Source organism: Dinoponera quadriceps, unplaced genomic scaffold (genome assembly GCF_001313825.1).
Source record: "Dinoponera quadriceps isolate SergipeBrazil2010 unplaced genomic scaffold, ASM131382v1 scaffold5229, whole genome shotgun sequence".
Classification (NCBI taxonomy): Eukaryota; Metazoa; Arthropoda; class Insecta; order Hymenoptera; family Formicidae; genus Dinoponera; species Dinoponera quadriceps.
The window spans coordinates 98,914-124,245 of NW_014559163.1; the positions used below are offsets into that span (position 1 = coordinate 98,914).

General features: G+C 36.4%; 5 protein-coding genes across 13 annotated transcripts; 2 read left to right on the plus strand and 3 right to left on the minus strand.

Annotated features, from left to right (window-relative positions):
* Positions 1-1,253: 1,253 nt before the first annotated feature.
* Positions 1,254-8,942, minus strand: LOC106750226 (protein croquemort-like). 3 transcript variants are annotated; one of them, XM_014630415.1, is made up of 11 exons: positions 8,775-8,942; positions 5,030-5,128; positions 4,798-4,933; positions 4,555-4,715; positions 4,335-4,476; positions 4,034-4,237; positions 3,715-3,926; positions 3,333-3,627; positions 2,965-3,038; positions 2,570-2,836; positions 1,254-2,482 (listed from the first exon to the last, which is right to left on the minus strand). In XM_014630415.1, exons 3-11 carry the CDS (start codon positions 4,912-4,914, stop codon positions 2,452-2,454), a joined length of 1,503 nt encoding a protein of 500 aa, XP_014485901.1. In that variant the 5' UTR covers positions 4,915-4,933; positions 5,030-5,128; positions 8,775-8,942; the 3' UTR covers positions 1,254-2,451. The 3 variants fall into 3 exon arrangements, with proteins under 3 accessions (XP_014485901.1, XP_014485902.1, XP_014485903.1); XM_014630416.1 differs by lacking the exon at positions 8,775-8,942 and adding an exon at positions 5,690-5,992; XM_014630417.1 differs by lacking the exon at positions 8,775-8,942 and adding an exon at positions 5,210-5,457.
* A 757-nt stretch (positions 8,943-9,699) lies between these two features.
* LOC106750204 (intraflagellar transport protein 57 homolog) lies at positions 9,700-12,730 on the minus strand. Of its 3 annotated transcripts, none has more exons than XM_014630366.1 (7): positions 12,455-12,730; positions 12,192-12,376; positions 11,380-11,827; positions 11,163-11,271; positions 10,896-11,092; positions 10,586-10,730; positions 10,335-10,501 (listed from the first exon to the last, which is right to left on the minus strand). In XM_014630366.1, exons 2-7 carry the CDS (start codon positions 12,347-12,349, stop codon positions 10,335-10,337), a joined length of 1,224 nt encoding a protein of 407 aa, XP_014485852.1. In that variant the 5' UTR covers positions 12,350-12,376; positions 12,455-12,730. The 3 variants fall into 3 exon arrangements, with proteins under 3 accessions (XP_014485855.1, XP_014485852.1, XP_014485853.1); XM_014630367.1 differs by having other exon boundaries at positions 12,192-12,391; XM_014630369.1 differs by lacking the exon at positions 12,455-12,730 and having other exon boundaries at positions 9,700-10,501; positions 12,192-12,349.
* A 461-nt stretch (positions 12,731-13,191) lies between these two features.
* On the plus strand, positions 13,192-18,312 carry LOC106750217 (ubiquitin carboxyl-terminal hydrolase 36). 2 transcript variants are annotated; one of them, XM_014630399.1, is made up of 7 exons: positions 13,192-13,579; positions 13,963-14,498; positions 14,623-14,730; positions 14,802-15,028; positions 15,090-16,387; positions 16,461-16,594; positions 16,707-18,312. In XM_014630399.1, exons 2-7 carry the CDS (start codon positions 14,006-14,008, stop codon positions 17,060-17,062), a joined length of 2,616 nt encoding a protein of 871 aa, XP_014485885.1. In that variant the 5' UTR covers positions 13,192-13,579; positions 13,963-14,005; the 3' UTR covers positions 17,063-18,312. The 2 variants fall into 2 exon arrangements, with proteins under 2 accessions (XP_014485885.1, XP_014485886.1); XM_014630400.1 differs by lacking the exon at positions 13,192-13,579 and having other exon boundaries at positions 14,407-14,498; positions 14,612-14,730.
* Positions 14,135-25,297, minus strand: LOC106750216 (vacuolar protein sorting-associated protein 8 homolog). 4 transcript variants are annotated; one of them, XR_001374923.1, is made up of 15 exons: positions 25,085-25,297; positions 24,616-24,894; positions 24,199-24,492; positions 23,886-24,104; positions 23,641-23,820; positions 23,314-23,559; positions 23,116-23,256; positions 22,594-23,052; positions 21,782-22,527; positions 20,771-21,703; positions 20,492-20,705; positions 20,240-20,382; positions 19,305-19,490; positions 14,320-14,465; positions 14,135-14,222 (listed from the first exon to the last, which is right to left on the minus strand). XR_001374923.1 is itself a non-coding variant. In XM_014630397.1 (13 exons), the coding sequence occupies exons 1-12, from the start codon at positions 25,163-25,165 to the stop codon at positions 20,281-20,283; spliced, it is 3,894 nt and encodes a 1,297-aa protein (XP_014485883.1). In that variant the 5' UTR covers positions 25,166-25,297; the 3' UTR covers positions 19,217-19,490; positions 20,240-20,280. The 4 variants fall into 4 exon arrangements, 3 of the variants coding, with proteins under 3 accessions (XP_014485883.1, XP_014485884.1, XP_014485882.1); XM_014630397.1 differs by lacking the exons at positions 14,135-14,222; positions 14,320-14,465 and having other exon boundaries at positions 19,217-19,490; XM_014630398.1 differs by lacking the exons at positions 14,135-14,222; positions 14,320-14,465; positions 19,305-19,490 and adding an exon at positions 19,935-19,987.
* LOC106750219 lies at positions 18,353-20,125 on the plus strand. The gene is made up of 4 exons (XM_014630401.1): positions 18,353-18,907; positions 19,003-19,209; positions 19,326-19,544; positions 19,668-20,125. Exons 1-4 carry the CDS (start codon positions 18,806-18,808, stop codon positions 19,953-19,955), a joined length of 816 nt encoding a protein of 271 aa, XP_014485887.1. The 5' UTR covers positions 18,353-18,805; the 3' UTR covers positions 19,956-20,125.
* Positions 25,298-25,332: the final 35 nt, after the last annotated feature.

Below are 25,332 nucleotides of genomic sequence, written 5' to 3' on the forward strand. Positions count from 1 at the left end.
AACGGAAGTGATACTACTACCGTGAAGAGAAACTTGAGGTCCCTGCCAACTTTCTGCTTTACGATCCTCTCTGTGTGGCTTTTATGACTTATTTCTTCTACGTACAGAGAATATGTCCGTGTACGAAAAAATGAACGAACAGACAAAAATAAATGTTTTTGTATTATTTAAGTTTCCTATACCAGTACTATCGTCAAACTATATGGAATTTGATCTCGAGAAAATCATTATCCCACGTAGCGGAAGGCGAATTATACGGACTGACTTGCAATAGAAATGACTCGATAAAAAGATGATATACATATTAGTGGACATGAATGATGTAAAATCCTTGGTTTGAAAAGAAAACATCGAAAATTAATATTATAAGCATGATTATATTTTAATAAGATATTAAATTTATCAAAATAATAAGAGAGAGAGAGAGAGAGAGAGCAATTAAAAGTTGGGGTATAAATACCATCCTACGCGAGAAAGTAAACCTTTTTCGTTAGGCGTATTATTAAATCATTTTACTCTCATTAAAAGCGCATTAACGGGAAAACATTGAAATATGTGATGTGCAAAACTCTCGCAACGAAAGCATATAAAAAGATTGATTCATATAGATCGTCTATAGAATGTCCCAAATTTAATCAATTACTACATCCTCCTTTAATCTGTTCTTTTTTTATGGACATATAGCTGTTATGTTGCAAACGTGTAGCTGTCAACATTATCTATCTTTATGACCAAATCCCATTTGAGAATTTTGAAAAAAATTCACTCAGAATGAAATGAAGAACATTTGCTTCAAGATTCGCAAATCCTGAAAAGCTGTTTGTTTCCAATCGCCTATTAATTAAAAAAGATTTTCCGTGAATAAAGATTCTTATTATTATTATTAAAGTTGATTCTTTGATGTTTCCACGTTAAAAAAAGAATTTCTAAGAGATTAATCAAGGATTCGTAGATAAAAGATGGTTCGATAGATGTGAAACAACCTGTATATCTAATTAGTGTCCTAATTCTAGAGAATATCGATTTATCGATAAAAATATGTATCCTAGCCGACGTAGGAAGAGTGTTTTTTTGCCGCAATTTTAACTTGAAGCTAATCGCATCAACCGTCCATTATTTTTTGCAAGAAAAATTATCCTGCATCGTATAAGCGTTTTTCTTTTTATACAATAAGCAGGCGTAGAATTTAGGAGAAATATGCTGAAAAAATATTATAAAATCATCATTAAGATATAATATAAATCAATACGCACTTTCGATAAAACAGTTATATATATTTTTTCACGCACGCTTACATCTCCACTATTGAGTATCACAGATATTTAGGATTTACAACAAATATTGAAATGTGTGTGTGTGTGTGTGTATTACGTTATGTGGTGTATTTGTGTGTATGTGCAGCCGCATTAAAATACAATATATCTTGTTGCACAAAAACTTGCAGAAATTATAGCATGATATGAAGTGTTCGCTATATATCAATTAGATTTTATTCATCGATTGACCTTCAGGAGCTTCCGCTTGAATAGATCCCTTAATTATTTCACGTAAGATATTTGTATTATTTCGTTACTAACTAATGTGTTTCTTAAGATTTCTGTATCCGATGTGTTATTGTGATCTCTAATGTGGATATAATTTGATTATTATACCAGTAATTTCAAATGTAATAATATGTAAAAAATAATATAATTTCTTGATATATAAAATAGCTAATATAAATCGCAAGTATAATCAAAATTTTCAGCATATAATTTTCAATAAAAATGCTCATTGTACATAAATTACTGAACGAATTTAGTGAATCAAACACACATTCAGAGATTGTATAATTATAATTTTTTATATTCTAAGCAAAGTGAAAGTGACGCTAATAATGCGATTTTTCAAGTGGTAATTTTCTTTACTACGCAACAAACGGAAAAATCAATAATCAAATAATATATATTATACATTTAAATATTATGAAAAGATTACTTATATAAAATTACTTCATTTTCTATACAATAACAAACCTCTTCTGTAAAGAGTGATAATAATTTTTAATTTCATTAACAGAGCATCGTTTATAGTTTTATTCAATTGTATTTTATTATCGTTGGTATGTAATAGCTATATATCTGGCGAAGTATCTATTACTAATAATATAGTGTTTTGTTGTATTTTAAAATTATATATATACACATCTTTAACTCTAGAAAGATGGTCTACGATGTTCAAAGATTGTTTTCTCGCATATTTATTAATTTTGAGTTTAGAAATAAATCCAATTCTCTTTTTCAGTTTACTACTATATCTTATTGACTATATAAATTACGTGTATTATTAATAAGTACTAATTCAACTACGTTAATGATTAGGCACTTTTATGTGTTAATATATTGCACTTGCAGTACATTAACCGTATCCCCTTGAATATTCATAAGACAATCAAGTACAGTCTTATCTTTGTTACGATTTTGGACGTAAAAAAATAGGAAGCCTGAATGTAACCACAAAAGCAATAAAATAAAATTATAAAATTAAGTATAATTATTTTATCCATGGCACATAAATAAAATAAAGTTACCATGCGTCGGCTCTATCTGTAACATCGTCTTCCTGTTTGGACAACAATACCTGGCTTTCCTCACGTCGCCATTTATTTCGGATAAAAATAAAAATTCCGATGAAAAGTATCAAAATCCCGATGCCTGCTATACCAAAACACGTTACAGCGCCCAACGATGGAAGAATCAGAACTACCTTAACCATACTCGCATAATTGGCAGTTAAATTAGCTTCTTGAGTGAACCAAAGCATCGGAATGTAAGTTCTTGTTAGATTCTGGAACATTCTAAAAAATTAGAAATAAATTAGATGAAGTGTTCCTAAAATACTGTTTCGAACCGTCTACAGACACAAAGAGATGAAAATTTTGGTGTACGCCATTGTTTGTCTGCACTATGTCTAGCTGCTATTTACCTCATATATTCGACTGGTTCTAATAGCAAGTTTAATTGCAGTTGCGCCTTAACTTGCATCGGGATACCTGTAGTCTGTAAAAGACATAGTTTTAATGTTTTGGAAAAAAACCCATTTTTCCTACTTTTTTCTTTGGTTTCTTATATCTCCTTTACAGAAAAAAATAAATGTGGCAAATTTTAACCAAACATACGTGCATTTTTCTAAATATATTTTTGTATCCTTCAAACAGAAACCGAAGAAATTCAAGGAAAATTGCGAAAAACTGATATTTCTCGAAATTTTAAAACTACAATAAGATGTATAACGTATAAAGTATCAAGCAATTTTATCGCGATATTTCTCTCAGATCTGTAATATAAACTTACCGGTTCGATAACTATCGAAAGTTCATGTTTCTCTCGACTGGGTTTCATTCCCGTTATAGCGTCTCTATAACTCGAATCTGCTAAATAAAAGTGTGGCATACTAACGAAAGCCGGTGCACCAAATTTACAGTTTGAAATATTTAATGTCCCGCTAGGTCCGCAGTCCTCGTCAGGACAATAACACTTCCTTGATGCAACATTGTTACCGTTATCTAACATCTTATCGTCCCCGATATACTTTCTGCCAGTTAAACCTTGAAATGTCGTTTCATTTTCGTACACTAAGTTCAAGGATCTAAATAATAACAATATTTTGTTGCATATTAGTACCTTTTCCATTGTTATATTTGTGAATATGTAAGTAACGTGCTTAATTACTCACGTGCAGATATCATTAATAAATATGGATACAGTGCTATTATTCAACAAAGGTGGCCACAAATCGCCATTCGTTCCTTTTATTGCGCCACACGAACCCTTGTAATAACTCGATTTATCATCAAAATTCCATTCTTTAACTTGTCCTAATTCATACAAGTTAGATGACCCAGTGAGCATATTAAATGTGCCGTCATAACTGTCCGAGCCATTCCTCTATAAAAATAACAGAAAATTGCCATTCAAGATTATGTTGAGTCGTTTAGTTTACAGAACATTTATTCAATATTTAATTTATTGCAGGTTATCGTATAAGCACTTACCGCATAAAACCATGCAAACTTGGTATAAGGTAGAGTGGTTGCGTTTAATTTCTTTGCAATGCGCAGCAATGTGTCGTTGAATCCATCAAATAACAGGGCGTTTACACTTTTAGTTAATACTATTTGTTCTCCTAAAGTTACCATAAGTTGCTCAGTCAACTCACGCAAAAACCTGGTCTTATTTCTCGCAGAAAATGCAACGGTCTAAAATTAAATATTGGTCACTTTTGCTAACTCACAATTAAATATTTAATACCTAATTTTGTATATTTATATATGCATATATAAAACTGTGCCTTACTGCAGCTATTGGATTTAAGTTGGTTATCTTGTCAGACAAACTGCCACCAGACAATGACTCCTCGAAGAACCAAACTTTCTTCCTTTGAAATGTTACAGTCCCATTGTCATTCCACGTCTGGTTTACCTTATAATCAATTTCCCTACAAATGAATGTATATGATTCCTTCTTATTTTTAGTATTACTTTATGACATATTATAAGAAGTTGATGAACACTACCGAAAAACATAAGGTCCCATTTCCACAAAATTTGGTTTCACATTCGAAGCAATAAACTCATCTGGATTAGTCCAATTGAACATGTAAAACTTTAAATACATTGGAATAGGTGTTTCTTGCCACATGTTATAACTCACAGATGTTGGTGTTAATGTCAAAACCTATGTAAAGATGTATATATTATGCAATTTTTATATAATTTTAATATATTTTGTACACTTTTATATTTTTCAACTAGCTTACTTTTAGAATGGTCCAATTATATATAAAAGGCCAATATGATCCTGTGAATACGCCAAAAAGTGTTATAATTACACCAAAAATTAAAATAATCACAACTTTCTTATAAGAACTCATCATCTTGTTTGGAGCTTTAGATCTGAAAACAACAAACAGATAGTAATTAGTATTTCCTTTCTTGTCTTCTCTGTAAAGATATTAAATGATCGTTTACTATATTTGTAATTGTTCTAACCTTGGTTGTATGCAAAATTAAAATTTTATTCGAGACTCAATTAACAGAGCTCTTATGGAAAAGGCTTACACATGTAAACTTTGTATGTGCATTTCTTTCCTACAAATTAAATTATACTGTTAGGAGAAAGAATAATGGTTACATACAGGATCGTTCATATGGAACAATGAATTTGCATACAAAAACATGATGGGATAGAAGATAACATCTAGTGATCGAGGTAAATGCATCTTGTGAAATGTTTGCACATGTGCTATATAATCAATTACACATAATGAAACAAATGTAAAATGTTTTGACAGCTCCCTGTGTCTTAACCACATATAATAAGACAACAGTGTTTCGACAGTCACGGTACTTGGACTATTCACAAGTCTGTTTTAACTATATAAATGAACTATTTAAATATATAAATGAAAAAATCGGACATGAAATATTATATCTAAATAAGGCTTTTACTTAGTTCATAAAGCATCCTAAAATGTAAATTTAGAACATCGTGTAGAAACGACATTAGTAGTAATATAAACAAAGCAATTTATAACGAATATTTATGAATAATAGCAGTGAATCGTTATGAGACATTCATGAATCAGAGTGTAATCAAGCATAATATTCCAAACAATATTACGTAAAATTGGATACATTAGATACACTAACCTGACTTATCATAATTATCTCTTAACGTTTATGAGTAATCAACAAAAACGGAAAGTTGCACGCGTTAAAAAATAATCGTAATGCAGTGTAAAGTGTACATTAATTGTGAAAAGTTGCAGTTTTCTCATATACATGCACAAAAATTTCATAATGCACTCATAATGTGTATTGGAAGACGTTTGGTCTTTAGTTGCACTGTAGTGCACTCTTTGCACTCCAGTTAACATAGCAATGCACCATAAAAGAAACGAAAATTGAGAAAAGAGCATAGAAAGCGTATAGAAAGCGCAATTAAAGTGAATAGACCTTACATAAAACAACAAAAAGAATATGAAAAAAATGACGTAACAGACTATAGAAATATAAAATATGTAACATTTAAATAGATATAAAATTTTTCCTTGAACTGATTCTTGTCACTAGTTTAGACTTTTACACTCTGATAAGACGATAAGTTAAAATAAGTTAAAAGTTTTAATACTGTACAGAGAGAGAGAGAGAGAGAGAGAAAGAATTCTTGATATAAAATATATCTAACGCTACTATATGTTGCATTACATTTTGCGGTATTTTTATAAGCGGAAGTGACAATTACTAAATAACATAATGAGCGGTGCACGCTATTGTTATTCACGATTAAGATCACTCAATTAAACTCACTCTAGCGTGATTATTTCGAATAATATATAACAAAAATGAATTCTTTTTTATAGCTATCCTAAGACATTCCGCATAGATGATTCGCAAAAATTCTTATTACTTTAGTTCTTGCTTAGTAATCGCACATTCGCGCGTGTTTTGAACGTTTCTTTGAGCGATTTCACAATCATTTTAAAACCTTTCAGAAATGCATTCAAGGAAAGTAACACACGAGATTACTTTTTCCTTGAAGAATTATTTGCAATCGCGATTCATCGCACATGAAACTTCACTTATTTTTTATAATAATAATAAACACGTACGAACATGTAACATTCCTTTGACAATTTCTAAGCACTGTCACGTCGACGGTTTAAAATAACAATTGCTCAATTCGTTGTTAACGTTTTTCTACGAATGTATGTACATGCGTCGGATAACAATATTATAATAACTGTTCAACACAAAATCTATTTGATGAATATCGAAGACAATAACGTCGATGTATTAGACCTCAAGTAGTATAATCTGATAAAATTTGATATTGGAAGAAACAACAGACCGCCTTATTCATGTCTAGCGATAAGATACTTCTTTTTTCAAAGCGCAAGTCACAAAACATTTTATAGGCTTTCCGAGCAAGTGAAAAAAAAATATATAAGAAATACTTATAGATTTTTTACAAATCAATGTCCCTTTTTTCCAAATTTCTTAAATTAATCAATCTTTCATCACTCTCACCTAGTTGTTTCATTAATTATATTCAATTTATAAATCGAAAATTGAAATAATTGTACAAAGAGCACAATGCAAATCAGTGACTAATCATGCATATATTTTTGTATTATTCACCGCTCAAAGTTCAGAGATTTATTCATATATATATATATATATATATATATGCGATGTAGTAGATGCGTTAGTAGAGAATCATTCGAAGCACAAATGAAATGCGCGTGCAACGGAATTTTTCAGATTATACAACGAATAAAGATGAATCAACGTATGATATTATTTATATATATTGGACGATATTTATGACTTGGGAAGTATCTCATACAATTTTTAATAAGTATTCACTCCTATTAACGACTATATAGTAATTTTATACGCGAAATAACAGATAGAATTGTTATTTGTGAAAAAAAGAAATTAGATGATTAATATGAAAAAAAATTATAAGATATATGAAGACATATACTCCATTTCATGTATCTCTTTCCTTAAAGATCTGTATTTATAAAAAGAATTATTAATATACGACATAGACTTCTTTAATCTAATAGCTTAAGAGCTTATTTCCAAAGACGATAAAAGTACTAGTAGATATAAACGTTGGTATTTATCTTATTATCCACTTGCAGTACAATTATAATTGAGATATTAACTTTGAACTTTGATTAAAATCGCAATGATTAAAAATATCGGTTTTCAGCTAACAATATGAATGCAATACCGATAGTATCTTATCGTGCATCAGTCATTAAAAATCTTAGCGCAAGATTTAAAAGAAATAATGTATTTCCCATTTTTAGTAGATAATGAAATACAAAGGAAAGCTTTCTTAACTTAACTTAAGTTTTGGATCTATTTCCTCTCGGTTATTTCTTTTATGTTTTTAATTATAAAAATGTCATGTTTTCTTCAACATCGATATGTATCTTTTTATTATATAATAATATTGAATTTTATTTATATATTCTCCGGCTATGTGTATGTAAAAAATACATAAATGCAAACGTATTAAAAATAATTTATTTATGTGATAATCCATTTCCTATACCAAAAATAATATTTTTACGTGTATTGTTATAATACGAATTTAGATGATTGGAATAAACTTTGGACGAAACTTTCCAATTTTTCCATTCATAGTGATGTTATTAACGCCTTAAGATATACTTAAGATACCCGAAGAAAGTGTTAAAGCGGGAAAGTGAAAGTAACAAAGAGAAAATATCTTTTCGCTGGCTGTATGTAACATAGTATGACGATTCGAGTAGATCTAAAAAGAAGCTATCACATCCTGCTGCACGAAAAGATAGCACAGTAAATGGTCCAAACAGAGAGCTGAATGAAAGTTTATAATGGCAAAATTCCCGATGTTATCATACCAACTGGATATATTGTCCAAGTGTATGTTGAATATTGTAAACCGCTAAATTCTGGAACTTCTGTTTTTTTATTTTAAATCATCCTATATTTTACCACACTAGAAAATACGATTTTTGAAATAAATACAGACCAGACAATCATTAATATTAATATGCCGATCAGTTAATATCATCACATCAAGTCGAATAAATATATCGAGATACTAAAGAACAGATACAAGAATTTGATAAGAATTTCATGTCGGATCTGAGATTAAAGACACACATCATATTCCCTCTCTCTCTCTCTCTTTCCTTGCCGTGTCATATCAATCTTTTATTATCTTACGCACCTGTTTTTATCCCAATGAAATATTGACCTTTGTCAAATTGGACGACGTTTCTTTCTGACGATGATATCGTAGGCACAGATACGGTGAGAACCACGCGCGTTCGCGATGTGTTCAACTCGCAGCACGATGCAACGCGCGAATGTGCGCTATTTCATGCGTTGACTACGCTGCGTCTGTCTACGTCTCACAAATTTAAGCGTCGCTCTGACGCACACAAACGTCGCTCTGCACCGATAAAGCCGAATAACATTCTCAAGGTCTTGAGCGCGATAAATCGGCTAAGTCCGATTTTTTGTCTCCGCACTTTTTTTCCATAAAATTCTGTCTCTTCCTTTCTCCTTCTCTATTAACCGTTTGAGTCCCAAGCAGCGTGATCGCGCTGTTGAAATTTTATGTCGAGAAAACCCAGCACATTTTGAGCATTGTGGACAACTGACGGTGCGTTACCTATTGTCGAAGTCGCAAGCTCAGATTTACTGACGCAAGTACATCACACAGCTCTTTTTAATGTAAATAGCACATTTTACAATATGTAGAATAATACTATAATAATGCAATAATATATTCCAAAATTTTTTTTTACATCGCACGCAAATTAAATGTGATCTTTTTATTGACGGAGCGATGAAAAAAAGACGAAAATTACGTTACCTAACACATACAAGAAGCGCTATCGCGCCGCTTGGTATTTCTCGACATAAAATAAAACAAGCGCTATCGCGCTGCTTGGGTCTTTTCGTACTCATTTAGTAAAAGCGCTGTTTGGGATTCTTCGACAGTGTTTTTTCAATACCCCCCGGAACTCAAACGGTTAACTTAGAGTATATGTTTTTTGTTTGGTATTTTTTTTTGTTTGGTGGGGAAGGTGGAACGTATGGTGTAATTAAATACGTTTCGCGCGTCTTTTAATTTAAAAAGACTTTGTAGTTATTTATTACTTCACCGGATTTTTCATTGCATGAATATTTGAGACAATCGATGAAAAAAGTTTCAAAATTTTATGACAGGCAAGATGTTTCCAAATGAATGAACCAACATTGATTCAGCTGTTGATAATAAAAACATAATTTATTTAACATAGAGGAAACCTATCTAACAGTCATTTTGCGATTGTGTAGATTATCACAATTACTATAATAATATATAAACGTATGTAAAGTGCTAACGAAAAATTCATACGTTTTACATTGCGATCAACAGTGTGTATATTATGTGTGTGTATTTTCAGTTCCATATAATTATATTATTATAACTCTATTGAAGGCAGAGAATAATTGGACCCGTGGTAATAATACACATTCGACTCTCGATATATATCATGCCAGGATGTGCTGCTTAAAGAGAGAGAAAAGAAATTCTATATCGAGGTCTGAATGTAATTTTGTTCTTAATAACCTTTCGCTATCATCATGTGCAGAAATGCAAACGTTAAAGCACACTCCAAGAATTGTATGAAAACTTTTTAAACTTTGACTTCACAATGTGACATCACATATTGAGCGGATTGGGATATAAGTCAATGTAATCAAATGTAATAAAGATGTTATATCAATGTACGACTTAGATTATTACTGAAGCACTTGTGCTGTTCATGTCCTCTCGTAACTGAGTTCGATCTCGTATTCTCGCGCACATTAAACTATATTCCAATACACCGATACGAATATTCATCTCAGAGATTTCATATTTCATCTTCGTAATCGTCTTTTTTATGTTAATAAGCGGCGCTGCAAAATACGTAAAAAGTTTTTTCTTCCATGTTAGTCAAATATTCTTTAGTCAATGAAATTAAGCATATGCCTTTTACTCACTTCCATCTGTCATACTGGATCCTCTTTCATCCATTTCTCTTTTTACGTGTTCCAGTTCCTCCATTAATTTAGATAAAACTCTTGTTCTTTCAGTAACACCACCGCTAACATCTCTGTATTGATCCTTAACTTTTGATAATTCCTCCTAAAGTAATTAATTTAATTACATATAAAGTAATTTATTTATATATGCAGCACATAGAGGATAACTACAAAGCAAAGTATAAAATTCAGTAGGCGTTTCTTGTGTCCTAACTTGGAATCAATTTTTCTACAGTAGAAATTTATTTAGTAAGTAGTAAGAATCAACCTGCAATGTGCGATATTCCGTCAAAGAAGGCTCGAGTTGCCTATTCAGATAAGTCTCTCTGGTTTTTATTTTATCTAAAGTGTTCCCGATATCGGTATATATTTTATTCAAATGAGTTTTTGTCCCGCTTAAATTGTTTGCAATATTCACACGCAGTTGTTTCATTTGTTCGAGATGTGCTCTCCAGTCCCTTGAATCTATAATAAATCAAAATATTCTAGTCTTACAAGTAATGACATCTCGATCAATTTTCATTTTGTTTAATACCTGTCTTAACTGTCACTTTCAATCGAGGTAGAACTTTTTCTAATTCTAATTGCCATTCATCCCTATTAGTTTTAGACTCTAAAATGCTGTCTGGTTTTTGTGCCTCATTCTGAAAATTAGAAGCAGTTACATAAGATAATTAATGACCATAATCTTGAATATGATACAATTAAATTGCTGATTGATGAAATTTTCTTATTTGGAAAATTTTACTTACAATGTTTTGGCTGTAAAATTTTGTAATGTCGTCTATGTGCAGGACATCTTGATCTTCATCATCATACTCTGCCATCATTTCCTCTTCGACCTTCTCTAAAATTAATTCAGCATCATCATCTTCAATATCTGGTTCTGGTGTAGGTTCATCAGGTGGGATGTTAGCTTTGTTCCACTTGAAGTTTTCTATCTTTAATGCATTATCAGCCAAATTATCTAAAACATAAACTGCATGTTCCCCAGTACCCTGTTTGAGCTTATTGGGTGGAAATTCTACAGGAATGTCAATATCTCTGAGATAATCCAAGATTAAAGCTATTGTCGAATTAGGGTCATCTGATTCTTGAGGCATTTCGAAATTTTTCCCAGCCTTTCTAATCAACCATGCAGCCAGACAAGTAAATGTATAGAATTGCTCTCCAGGATTGGTTGGGACGACAAAGTAGTGCCTGTATCAGATGTATTTACATATATAATAACGTTCATTTGATACTAATGATTGCAATCACATACGATATTTAATAATAACACAGTAAATCTTTCTATACATGAGATTAAATTATAGCTTTAAAGACTCGGAAGAAAATCAGTTTTTTTTTTAATTTTTTCGTTCTATTTGGTTTTTTCCAGTTTCCTGTTAGAATTAGAAAAAAACATGAGCAAAACATTTTTCCTATTTTTTCACAAATCTTTTTGATTTCTTTCCACAAAAATGATATAAAGTAATATTTTTAATATTATATAAATAATAATAAAAAAAGTCTACATGTTCATTCTAATAATATTATAGTGATATTGTGTTGCATATCTTACCTGTTTACCGGTTTCATTTTTAGATTTTGCACAAATTCTGCATCATAACTTAATAACTTTAATTTTTCTAACAAATCTTCCATTCTGATGTTTATGACATATGGGGCCGACGGAGCAACTCCATCCTCTACAATAATTTTTTGAGTATCTCTAAACATGTTGCCGTATTTTTGTTTTCAATATACCTTGAAAGATAAACTCTGTGAAATATATATATGTATATAAATTATACAATACACTTAGTAAACGTGCTATGTACTTACTGAATATAATCGCAAAGTAGATGTTCTTCTGAATTCTGACGTGCTATAAAATGTCAATGGAGCGTATCATTTACATAGTGTCGATGTAAATTCAAATATATATCGTAGCTAAAAAAATTAATAATGTCATTATGTAATCTGTCGATCCTCCAGAATTCATAGCTCGGACTTGTATGCTAACAGACTTCTGCGTTGACAGCGTTATAAATATGGATTTTAAAAGGTTATAAAAAAGTCAATAGTCTTCACAATGAACGTGTTAAGGAACGTTTTAAAGGTCTTCTCACATGAATTGCTGTAAGCAGTAACCCTTTGTCCACAATTTTGCTTTAAAATGTAAGCAAATTGACCAACCAGGATCGATTGTTCTTCTAATAAACGTGTGTGATTGGTCAATTTTTTACGGCTTAAAGCTTACTACACCTATTGTAGACACGGTTTAAGGATATTCTACAACACGTCGTGAATGCGCGAAGAATAACAACTGCTAGTTATGGCTCTTCGTTGACTAATTCGTAATTGGTCTAAATTTAAAGATCTAACAGTAAAGTCCAATAATCACTAAACGCTCACTGATCGCTTGGGTTTTCTGAACGCAGCTTACGTGCTGGAAAACTACGTTCTGATTGGTGCATTTCTAGAAATTCACCAGTTCACATTCGCGAAAATATGTCTAGAGGGCTTCAGCTTCAATGTAAACTAGGCGTTAACAGAGCTCAGTGGCGGATTGTCGATGCAAATGGCTGTCGCGATCATGTAGGCTTTCGTTCCCGCGTGTCCGAGTGGTGCAGTTGTACAATCGCATTGAATACGATTGGTGTGTAATGACCGATGTTGGTGTATAAATATAAAGAAAAATATTGTTTTACGCGCGTGTCATTAAAATCGGCGTAAATTCGGTGACATCTACGCGGGAAATATTACTCGTGGAGAGAGACACGCGACCTCGGCGAAGCTCATCCGGTAACCGCGTCGAGGCGAGCAAACTCGTGGAATTCTTGATGAATCGATAGTTGGGTGATTCTGCGGACGGAGATACGAAAGAAATTCACTGTCGCCACGCAAATGATTGCCACATTATTCCGGACAATCGTCATCCGAGAATTTGTATATATTGACGAACAGGTAAACAACGATTTATATTCGACGCCTTATCTACCGCATGCTGCTTTCTGAGAGGTGCCTTCATTCAAAAATTCGTCATGTGTCGATTGTAAATTGAAATCATTCATAGCGCTGCAAACATTTTCTGTTATTTATTACACATTTAAGCAGAGAATGTGATTATTGCGATATATTTCGTTCCTATCTATCAGACCTTATGTCTATGATTCTTTCATCATGAACTTTTATTGTTTAAAGACATGCATGTTCTATATATGAAAATGTTGAATGTTCTAAATATATCAGATAATATTTATTTACGATCTGTCCTGTAAATACAACCAATGTGGGACAAAGTAGAAAAATTTTCAACATTATATTTGATACTTTTTTTTTTTTTATAGGCACATCTAGTTTAATACTAAGAAAAATTTTAACAATACCAAGATGCCTGCGGTCAGTGTTTGCGATCCTATTGTGGCTAGGCTCCATCGTTCTTTGGACAACAGTCCGTCTAAGGCAACGGACGATCTGTCAATTGATTTAGTCAACGGTGCTTCTCGTATTTTGCAAACGGAAGTTCAATATAACGAAGCAAATGATTATCACACGTCGATTTTGGATCAACTGAAAGCTAAGTGCATCGTACTTGGTTTACCTTCCTCTGAAAATACAGAAGAGAACAAAGTAAAGGATAACACGAGTTACAAGAAGAAAAATGATGCAAATAAAGGACCTGTTTTGCCAGAACCAGCCGTTACCTTATATTCTCCCAAAAAAGTGCATCTAGGATGGAAGAATACATCACCAGTTGGAGCCGGCATGTACAATGTTGGGAATACATGTTATCTGAATAGCACTCTTCAGGCACTGTTTCATGTTCCAGCTCTTGTTAACTGGTTGTTAACTGAATCACATCATTCCAAACATGAACAAAATGGTATGATTATTTTTCTCATATTGCTAATTTTTGTTTCCACGTCTATGTATAGTTAAAAAATATCTTGTGTATAAGGAGTTATAATTGTGCATAGTATGGTGTTTTGATAATAGGCTAGTTTTAGATGGCGGTATGGAATGCCTTACGTGTGCAATGATCAAAACTCTGCAGTTTAGTCATCTGAAATCTGGAAGTGCGATCAAGCCGTTTTATATATACAATAAGTTGAAGCGTGCGTATTATTTCTTGGCCAACAGTGTGTATTTCGCGCGAAAATGTTGTCATATTCAATGATACTTTCAGTCATTTGCCGAACTATGGTGCCTGGACAACAAGAAGATGCTCATGAATTTTTACGTTATTTATTGGAAGGAATGGAACGTGCGTATTTGACTAGGCATAAGGCGACTAAATTGGATAGCTATTCTAAGGAAACGACACCAATTAACCAAATATTCGGTGGTTATATACGTACTGAAGTAAAGTGCCTGCAGTGTCAACACGTATCTACCACATTTCAACACTTTCAGGTAGGTAGAAGCTAAACGGGGAGAAAAGGGATGATTTCTTTAATTTCTGAAATTTCAACAGGACTTGCTTGTGGATATACGCAAAGCAAATACGTTGGATGAAGCGCTAAGTAGTTACTTCAGTAGAGAACAGTTGGATAACAATGATTACAAGTGCGAAGCCTGTAAGAGAAGAGTTCCTGCTACCAAACAATTTACATTAGAACGCCCGCCAAAAGTGTTGTGTGTACAGTTGAAGCGATTTAGCGTTATAGGAGCAAAGATATCTAAACACATCGGTTTTAAGCAGACTATAGACATGGGCCGATACTTGTGGAGAGAGCCGGGAGAGGCTCCTAAGCAGCTCACTTATAAACTTATGTCCTTGGTGACACACATGGGTCCTTCCGTGAATTGCGGCCACTATACAGCGATCGCGCAAGTGTCGAGCGGTCAATATTATACCTTCGATGATGCCTGCGTTCGTCCAATAAGCCTTAATAACGTGTTAAGTACAAACGCATACATTATGATTTTTGAAATGAGTAGCTCTAGCCAGAATCAACCGACTGCCAAAGTAAATGGCACGACACCCGCGAAGAGCGTGTCGACTTCGCTACCTAGTTCTACGAATAAGTCTCTCGTATTGAAAGCGTCCACATCCGCTGGATGTTCCGCAAACGGATCGTTGAGCGAATTGTCGAGCGACAATGACAATTCGGCTAACGCTACGTTGATCGGCCCGCAGTTGCCGCCGCAAAGAAGCGTAGAATCGAATCTTCCCACAGCACAGAAGTGTAGTACCGACACGTCACAAAAGCAGCAGACGATGCAGGATAAATCGCAACCGAGATTGGTTATGCACATTAAGAACGGGAAAGTTTTAAATGGGAACAGTTTGGTGCCCTACGACGGCTCCAGCGAGGAAGAGGACGCTTGTTCCTTCGCCACTATGAAGAATCAAACGTCGAATACCGTCTCCCGGGTTAATTCTACAAATTCAACAAACGGTGTGCCAAAATGTTCTGTTGCTAAAGACGCGCCGAAGCTGGTCGCTAATTGTAAAGAGGCGCAGAAAGCCAAGACCAACACTAATAACATACCGACGCAGACTACGGTTGTACAATATACGAAAAGTGGGTCTAACAATAATAGCCGAGTAAGTTTGTCCAAGCATCAGAATGGGAAAGTAGAAATTAACAATCAGACAGAACGTGACCAAGACACGTGGCATCAGTCGGTTAGAACTAAGGGTATACAGGAGGTGAAGGTGCCTACGAAGGCCACGAGTAGCAGCCTTAAAGGTTGGCAAGTTTCGAAAGATACGCCTTCTCCAGCAACAACTGGGACGCCTAATGGATGGTCGGTTACTGATAACAAGTATGTTTCTTCGAATTTTTACACGATTCTACTTATAACGACGATGCGTAAACGTATATTCTGTTTATTTCAGAGAAGACCTCAAGTCATATCAAAGTACCACAACGCCAAGTGCGGCTGCTGTGCGAGATTTTAATGGTACGAACCGTTCGGATACTGTTTCGCATTTGCATAAGATGTCTTATCGAGGATATGGCAGTCCCTCAGGTAAACGATACATTACAAATATCTCTTGGGTAATTTCTTGGATGGTACAGAAATAAGCTCTTTTATTCAATTCTAAAGAAGCAATTCGTTGTAAACCGTCTTTCGTTTGTAGTGATAAGTTGGAACGGCAGTAGGACGCAGCTCGAGCGAGACGTTGAAAATGATAGACGAGAAGAACGCAAACGTCACTTCAACGTGGACGACGAAGAGATAGACAGAGGTCGTGTAAAGAAAGTCAAGGATCGTCGATCGTACGAGAATAGAGCTAGCATGAACTACAATCCAATTCAACAGTACCAAAACAACAAACCTTGGAACCGACCCGTAAATGGTCATCGAAGATATTATAATACTTCCTACGGACGCTCGCGTCACGGGAGTAGCTATAATAGACCCCAGCATTATAATAGATATCACAATCACTCCCCCCGTGTTCATTGGCACTCCCGTGAAAGACTGAACGGGTGAAAGGCCGAATGGAAGGATGCTAGAGATTGTTTCAACGATTCGAGCGAATCCATTCGAATAGACTGCATCAGTTCTCAATTGCTGCATAGATATGTCATTTCTCAATACGGTTCGGAAGTCGGAACCTCCGTGTCAGGACCTATGAGGTTTCAATAGTAAATACACACGTTCATCAAAGACGGTGATTTATTCGCGTGGCTCGTTATTATTGCATGTTCCTGATAGATTTGCGGTATTATCTGCCTCTGTTGTCTAAGTTTGGTACACATATATCGCTGTCGCAACAAAAAAAAAGGAAAGAAAAAGTATGACCCATGGGGAATGAGTATCACCAATTGTACCAATTTGTGTTCAACGTGAGTTATCGTAGAAATTCTTTCCCGATTGCGATATGAGAGGAACTAGTTTTAAGAAGCATATTCGAATCCTCACTAGACTTTCGAAAAACAAAGTTACAATAACTCGATATGATATAAATTGATTATAATTGTTATTTAATACAGTTCCCCAAGTTTTTCAATTTTGTTGACGCGATTAATTTTTAAGAACGGCGGGTATCTGAGATCATGTACAACTTGAATCAAACCGATTGAAATCAATTTCAAGTTACGTTTGTCGAGACGTTGAATTAGAAGTGACCTGTTGTTATTATTGTTTATTCTAAGATACTGTATGTTACATGTGGTAACTATATCGTATACTATCGCGATATGATTCCTTTATTATACTTTATTCCTCTTATAAGCAATGACAAAATAGCATAAGAAAGTTCTATCAGCAATACATGCTAATGAACGATTTTTGTTGCAATGTCAAAAAGAAAATTAATAAAGTGTTTTTGTATTAAATTTGTATGTAGAGTCGAAGTCTCTTGGTAAGTCAATTTATTATCGTTTGGGAATATTCAGATGTTCATAATCCGTCCCATCCTTTTCTCGATAGAGGTACTCTTCCCCCTATTGGAAATGACATTACAGATGATGATAATCATTCTACACAGGCAGTGGCTCTAGCTACGATGATTGATTTCTAGGAAAATGTAATTTGTTATGCATTTCGAGATGAGGTGCGAGCATAGCATCCGACATTGCGCTATTTTCTTTTATCATACATTGATATAGCGCGTCATTGTTGATAAGTGCAAGTTTAAAGCATGGTTTTTAAATGTTTCTACTGCGACCGAGATAAACTGTGTATAACTATATATAAATAACCATTTCTGATTATAATATTAATAATAATATGAAAAATATGTAATATTGTATATTACTTATGAAATAAGAAGAAAACATAGGGCTTTTAACATTGAGAGAGAGAGAGAGAGAGAGATTACATTATTAGCGGTTAAAATTACAAAAAAAAGCCACAAGTTAATTTTCTAAGCGACATGTGGGAAAGTCAATTCTCAATTATCACAAATCCTACGATACCTCATTACATCATTATTCGATTAAGATAGCTAGCCGAACATAGTAAACGATACATCAATGAGAAACAGCATACAGTACATTATTAATAAAACTAAATATGCGGTATTATAGAAATATCTATACTACACGAGCAAATTGATGCCAGAATATGTACTTGTTTCAAGAAAACAATAATGTCGTTTATATTATATTATGAGCCATAACATCAATAAAGAAACAACTGAATATATCTACCCCCTGGAAAAAGGAGACTATCACGAACAGGATAAAAACGGGTTGGCCATGGGAATGCCTTTTGTTTAACAGCCACGATATGACGAAAGAAAGCATAAATGTAGTAACTCTTGCAAAAAATAATGTTATGGCGACGAACGTTACTCCAATCTGTGAACTCGTGCGAATTCTTGAAAAAAACGTAAGTTGACGTCGTACGAACGATGAAATTCCACGTCTTGTGTGTTATTTGGCCACCTTTCAAATGATAAATCACTTTTGGCGCATTTTACACAGGTGAACATACTTAAGACGGAAAGTTGTAGTTCGGACATCGATCTTAAATTCCGCGATAAACTCGAGTGGTTTGGTAATGTGTCGAGTAGTCTAACGGATAAACTTCAATCCTTATTATATTTATCTGAGAATTACAATGCCGTGAACAATGATCTTAAGCAGTTTGTAAATGGGATCGTCAATTTATGGATCTCTGTTAATAAGCAGGTAAAAAGCTTTTGTATATTTTACTTTTGCGATATAACGTCTGTTATATATATAAAGAATTATTTTTTAATTGAATGTGTTACGTAGGTATTTACACATTGATGTTGATTATACAGGTATGCGGAAAATGTTCCAAGATTCGAATGGCTAGTCGCACGCTGTCGGGAGTTCCGTTATCGTTGCTCCTCGCAAGGATAAAGAAAGAATGTTCCTTGACGAAAGACTCACTGAATATTCATGAGGCCGAATACAGTCGTGAACATGTCATCAAGTGTTGCGCTCTGCTCAAAGAAATTGAAGACTTATTGGGCAATTTAAAAAGATGCGATTATAAGGCACGTATTTAAAAACACTGTTCCCCAAGTCACACGTTGTAAGAACGATTCGTAGGATAGAAATCGCTTATCGATAGAGTCTTCTATAAGTAAAATTATCTAATCAATCTTCTTGATTTGCAGTTACGACATTATTTAGCTATATCCAAGTTGATTCCATTCCTTGGTAAGCTAGAAGCAGCTGTAAATGCCTATGTTTCCACTATCGGAATATCGCCATTGAACAGAACCGAGTGTACAGAATCGGATGTTTTTGCAATCGTTGTGAAACTTCTCACCGGTGAATTATTAGGTGTCGAGCCTATGAATCCGTATCACGTGCTGGCAGACAATGCGCCGAAGAAACCGGTTTTCATAGTCAAAACCAAGCGTAGAGCCGATATTCCGTTGATATCTAACGTAGAGACGTGAAAATCGTCACGAGAGGAGGTCCCGCGCGCTATCTACCGGCGTTCGGTGGAAGAATAACGATTTCATAAACAACATAATAAATATCTATATTTGTATTTCAGTAATAACTTGTATCTGGCAACGTGTCGTAAACATCAGCACGTCGAACAAATAAAATCTCAAGGAATGGAGCTTAATATATCTCTTAATACTCTATAAAGTATCGAAGATAGAACGATCATAGTGCCGACGGTAGCTCGCGCGTACCATAGTATCGTTCTGGTGTCCCTCAAAGTACTACGTACCGTTGTTTCGTCCACATTTCGATATTCAAAGACTAGAGAGATTAAAAGATGCCCTCAAGATCGGGAGTGGGACAGAGCGGCGCCAGTCTTAACGTGAGGTCTTTGTGACGTAAGAATTCCGGGGGAAGAAGAGGTTTCCTTCTCTAAAAAAAGGGGGAAATAAAAAGAAAACAAGGTGGTGACACAGTGCGTTCGATGTGAGATAACGAGGAAAGAGAAGAAAAAGGTCCTTCGATAGGTGTTGCGACTAACCGGCGGAGGCTGAGCGGGGTGTGCGATATCGGTAGCGACAGGTGCCCAGCCCTTTGTATTCAAACACTTGTAACACGACTTGGGTTCGCCCAAGCAAGTCGAATGGTATCCATGACCGCAGCCAAACACCACCACGTGATCGGAACAATGCGACAATGCTTGTCTACATATCGGACAGGTGACGGAAACGTTGCCGCATGCTCTACCGGCGTCCCTATGTAATTATCGCTTATAAGTAAACGAGGTGAATACATATACATTATTATATAAATACTGTACCTCAGGGACTTTCCCAGAGCCTTGTGCAGTTCCAAGCTCACCAGTCGCGCGGTGGTTTCGACCAAGGTCTGCTCGTATCGCGACTGAGTGAGAACTCCGGACAACAGTTGTCGTATGTCGCCCATTGTCCCGCTCGTTGCCAGTGGATTTCTCAAAATCTGCTCCAATATATTCGACAGGACCGACGTGCCGCTCAGCGATTCTAGAATTAATCTCAACAGCTTCCCACTCAGCTTATCCGCCTGATTGTTTTCGGAATGTGATCGAAACACCGCTTCCACGAGCGGCATCCAGTCCAAATTTCCCGCCGATCTCCGGCATATCCCCGCGAGCTGCGCGGCAGCGTGCACGGTCTCGCTCTCCGAAGTCTTATTCTGCCGATAGAGCTCCAGATGATGCTCGAATTCTTCCAGCAGAAGATCAAACGCGTCCTGGTAATTGCCCAGCTTCTCCAACATCACCGCTTCCGCGTCCTTGCAGCTCCACTTTTGAACGATCTTCAACGCTTCGTCCAATCTGCAACCGTGCGGCCCGTGTATATGAGCCACCACGCGTGTCGGCTTCAATTCGCACATCAACGCCAGGTATCTCTCCAAGTGTTCGGTCGATAGTTCCAATGAGACATCCTCCTCCTTATACTGTGCGATTTGATAAAACGCTCCCAGCAAGTTGTACTCGAAATTCTTGCCGAGACTCTGCAATATCGCGTTGATCTTGCTCTGCAGTCGCGTCGCGACGATCGCGGCGAACTGACTCGCATTGATCGTCACGAGCGTCGGAGTGTGAGCCGACACGACCTGGTCCAACGAGGCGGCCGGCAGATGTTCGAGCCAACGCCATATATCGTGATGCCTGGATGATTCTAAAATCATACATTTACACACCGCTACCCAGTCTTCTCTCGCGCTGTACAGTAACTCCGCGACTCTTATACTGCAACACGAAGTAATGCGACAATTATCTGCGTAGAATACGTACGTATGGATTTGAGAGAGAAGAGGAGATACTTACAAACCCGCTCTATTCGCTAGATTCAACAAAGTGTTATCGGAGATATTGCACAGTTTCTTAGAATGCAGTAATCCTAGTACAGCGCTTTCTCTCTCACTCTTAAAGTCCTTCAACATTTCCACGTGCAGATCGATGCACAACATATCTATCATTCTGTTCAACGTACTGGACTCCAATGCGACGGTACTCTCGGATACCTCGTTCGCCACGAACATAAGCACCATAAACTGTTGCTCGAGCGTGATGTAATCGGTACTTTTCGGGCTGAGCGGCGTGCTCGGCATAACGATGCTCAGCAAGATATCTATGAGCCTCTGCCGGTGACGCAGGCCCATCTCGGAAGTAAATTCGGGCTCCTGAAAGGCGATGGCTATCACGTCGAGAAAGCCCTTCGCGTCGAATTGCAGCAGTGTCCGCAAATACGGATACTGTCTCTCCGTGTCGTTCGCCAAACTGGAATGCTGCGAGAGCAAGGCTCTCAGTATGTCCGCTTTCGCTTTCTGCGGCATATCCTCGGGAAGCTCGTCTTTGGGGAACCCGCGACCAGCGAGGCAACAACTGGTGTAAACCAGGATGGCGTTACCGAGCTTTATACTGTCTCGGGAGAGAGCGGTCGTTGCGTCGTACAGCAAGTTCTGAAGCACCGGCACCAGCTGGTGAATCGGCGCGGTGAAGTCGCCGAGGGCCGTTGTCTGAAGATGGATCAGCGCCTCCCAAAGCCCTCGTTTACGGCAAATTGTAGTTACCTGCGGGCGCACATTATCGATAGTTCACTTCCTCATAATAGCTCACTAGCGAATACTTGTACTCGCCTGGTGAATATCTAAGCAATCCACGTTAAGCAGAACTACGATCGCTTCCAGTGAGTCTACTTTGTTTTCTTGATCGTACAGAGTGACTAATTGCTGGGCGATCAACGGTGGTAATCTTGACTGAAGACTTCCGTCTAGCAAGGGAGCCTCGAGGGCGTGCAAGTAACTCGTCTTTAACCCTTCCGACTCGAACGCGATGTCCCATAATTTTCCAAACAACAGATCCAAATTCTCCAATTGAATGCAGTAATCGACGCAGGTGAGTACTATCGTGTCGTAGTCCATATTTTCGTCTATCAAACACTGATTTAACTCGTCCATGTATTGAATCAGTACTTGACAGACTTTATCGCGCGCTATTTGCTTGCGACGATGCCTGGAACCTCGGAGACCGATCACCGCCTTGCCTTTGTCTTGATAAAACGAGAGCCCCAACGCTAAAGCTTCGGGGAAACGCTTCTACAAGATGAAGAAAATTAACTTCATTCACCAAACGGTTTAAAGCGTTTGTTTTCAACTGACCTGCATTATCAGATGTTGTATCCTCTCCGTCCATGTTCTTATACAAATCGCATGCAAACTTTTCGTACCTAATAATAACAGCTGTGTGCCAAATACTACAACGGTATTGTAGCACGCTCGTTCGCCAGCTAATGCCATTGCCTGTGTAAAAAGAAAGATATGGTTCAATCCGCACGTAATATTCTGTATCTCTCGTACCTTGGAGACATTCCCACCAGTAGACAGTCCTTTAAAATGACTAGAGGCGTAAGAAATACCGACGCGACTCATATCTAATGTTTCCAGATTATCCTGCGCTCTTACGTCTAACAAATGCAGCTTCTCTTGCGTGTCCAGCACTATGAGAGATCTTGGATTTAACCATCTCAAATTACTTATCGTGTACGGTAGGGTCATCCGCCGAAGAGGAGACAACTTTACACGCGAGCCTACCTCGGTGTACACCTTGTTAAGGAAACATCTCTTAATTTGATCTTAATAGCGAGCAAATAATAAAGATCATGTAAACATTAGATGAAGCAGTACTTGGTAAAAGTGCACCACGTTGTCTCTCGCGAGCGCCAATACAGGATCGATTACGCGGGACCCATCCGCTGTCTGTATGACAACCAACTGCCAGGACAGTTGTGGAGGTGCTGTCGCAACACCGCATAACGGGTGGCTCAGTACAACCCGCATTCGCGGTCTTATGCAAACCACAATTACCTACGGAATGAGCTAAATAACATACATGTTCAGCACAACCTCCCGAACTCATTGCGAGAAACAACCTTCGATAATGTTGCCATTGCTACTAATGTATAATTTTTCAGTGGATGCGACGGCAGATGATTCAACAATAAGGGTTCCAGAGTGCACACTTCACCCTTGGAGCCGCTAAACAGACATCTACTTTCGCAACCTCTTACACCCATGACTCTAGTGAAGTTCAATTCGAACACCGACCCACCGCTATCACTGCATAAAGCTATTTTTGGCGAGTCTGTAAACTAAAACGTTTGAAATTCAGTCAATCGAGTAGACGACTTTCGATACTTATGATACGCATTGCCCTCATACTGGAGAACTAATGACGAAACATACCTTAACGTGTAACACAGCGGTATCGAGTGGATGTACATCAGTGAGAACTCTTAAAACCTTTCCATTACTGCTATCTAACATCAGAATTTGTCCTCTGACAAAACCAGCCAGTACTCTGCTGCCTTCATAATTGAAACAAAGAGCGGAAACAGAACCTTGATGTCTTGCTTCCTGATCGCACCATCGTAATGTTTGCGACAAATCAAAGCCAAGTATCAAACCATGGCTAGTACCGATCACCAACATGTTCCCCCCAGCCGCAACTGCACTGGCAAAACCAGCATTGACTCTTTCCTGTGTTATAAATCACACTTAGTGATTACATTTCACCAGATATAAATTATTAAGCTTACATGTATGCACACTGGAAATTTATAAGTAAAAAAATATGACGTAACAAGTGGAACAATTGCTCACATTGGCTGATACAATTTGTGATGATATTCCTTTTAGTATGACATGCCTTAAAATAACGCCCGATGATGTCTTTTGCGTGGCTTTTGAGGATTTATTCAGCGAATTCAGTGACAGGTGACTTCCAATGCTAGTTGTCTCACTGCTACCGAGTCTTTCTCCCACTGGGACACCGATATCGTCATCCGTTTCCGACAACGATTCGTAATCAGGTTCCATCAATATACTTTCTAAGGTGGGTAATTCCTCCACGATTGGTATAGCATATTCTGTATTATCTAACTAGAAGGAATGATAATTACATGGCTACTCTGCTCAGGCTGGAATAATCTTAATAAATTATATCGATAAAACAAGAAGAGAACTTAGCGGCCAAAGTAGCACGGAATAAGAATAATATTGTCTGAAAGTTTCGATAATATAGTTTAATGGAGCGTGAAACTTATCGCACGGATAACCGCTATTGTAATACCTCCTCGATGTCTAAATTAATAGCTTCTGTAACAAGAGACTCTTCGGCATTACTGTCGGATGCAAATCCATTCTCAGCCATCTTATATTATCTCAATCCCGAGCGTGCTCATGTACATAAATATTTGACAATTATTATTTGACACTTTTGTTTTCATTCTACATGTTCGCGAATGAAGTTATCTGCGGTCGACGTTGCACAGAACCAATTCAAGTCCCAGTCTAGCCAATATCGGGCGTAGTGCGTGT

Coding starts and splice junctions, on each gene's coding strand:
- LOC106750216 (XM_014630397.1), bottom strand. CDS start 25,165: ATGGCTGAGAATGGATTTGCATCCGACAGTAATGCCGAAGAGTCTCTT. Junction 24,895..25,084: donor TTAATTTAGACATCGAGGAG/GTATTACAATAG, acceptor CATTCCTTCTAG/TTAGATAATACAGAATATGC. Junction 23,053..23,115: donor TACAACATCTGATAATGCAG/GTCAGTTGAAAA, acceptor TTCATCTTGTAG/AAGCGTTTCCCCGAAGCTTT.
- LOC106750217 (XM_014630399.1), top strand. CDS start 14,006: ATGCCTGCGGTCAGTGTTTGCGATCCTATTGTGGCTAGGCTCCATCGT. Junction 14,731..14,801: donor TATATACAATAAGTTGAAGC/GTGCGTATTATT, acceptor TGATACTTTCAG/TCATTTGCCGAACTATGGTG. Junction 16,595..16,706: donor AGGATATGGCAGTCCCTCAG/GTAAACGATACA, acceptor TTTCGTTTGTAG/TGATAAGTTGGAACGGCAGT.
- LOC106750219 (XM_014630401.1), top strand. CDS start 18,806: ATGACGAAAGAAAGCATAAATGTAGTAACTCTTGCAAAAAATAATGTT. Junction 18,908..19,002: donor TGCGAATTCTTGAAAAAAAC/GTAAGTTGACGT, acceptor CATTTTACACAG/GTGAACATACTTAAGACGGA. Junction 19,210..19,325: donor GGATCTCTGTTAATAAGCAG/GTAAAAAGCTTT, acceptor TTGATTATACAG/GTATGCGGAAAATGTTCCAA.
- LOC106750226 (XM_014630415.1), bottom strand. CDS start 4,914: ATGATGAGTTCTTATAAGAAAGTTGTGATTATTTTAATTTTTGGTGTA. Junction 4,716..4,797: donor ATAATTGGACCATTCTAAAA/GTAAGCTAGTTG, acceptor ATCTTTACATAG/GTTTTGACATTAACACCAAC. Junction 3,039..3,332: donor TTTCGATAGTTATCGAACCG/GTAAGTTTATAT, acceptor TGTCTTTTACAG/ACTACAGGTATCCCGATGCA.
- LOC106750204 (XM_014630369.1), bottom strand. CDS start 12,349: ATGTTTAGAGATACTCAAAAAATTATTGTAGAGGATGGAGTTGCTCCG. Junction 11,828..12,191: donor AAAATGAAACCGGTAAACAG/GTAAGATATGCA, acceptor CATCTGATACAG/GCACTACTTTGTCGTCCCAA. Junction 11,093..11,162: donor GAAAGTGACAGTTAAGACAG/GTATTAAACAAA, acceptor GATTTATTATAG/ATTCAAGGGACTGGAGAGCA.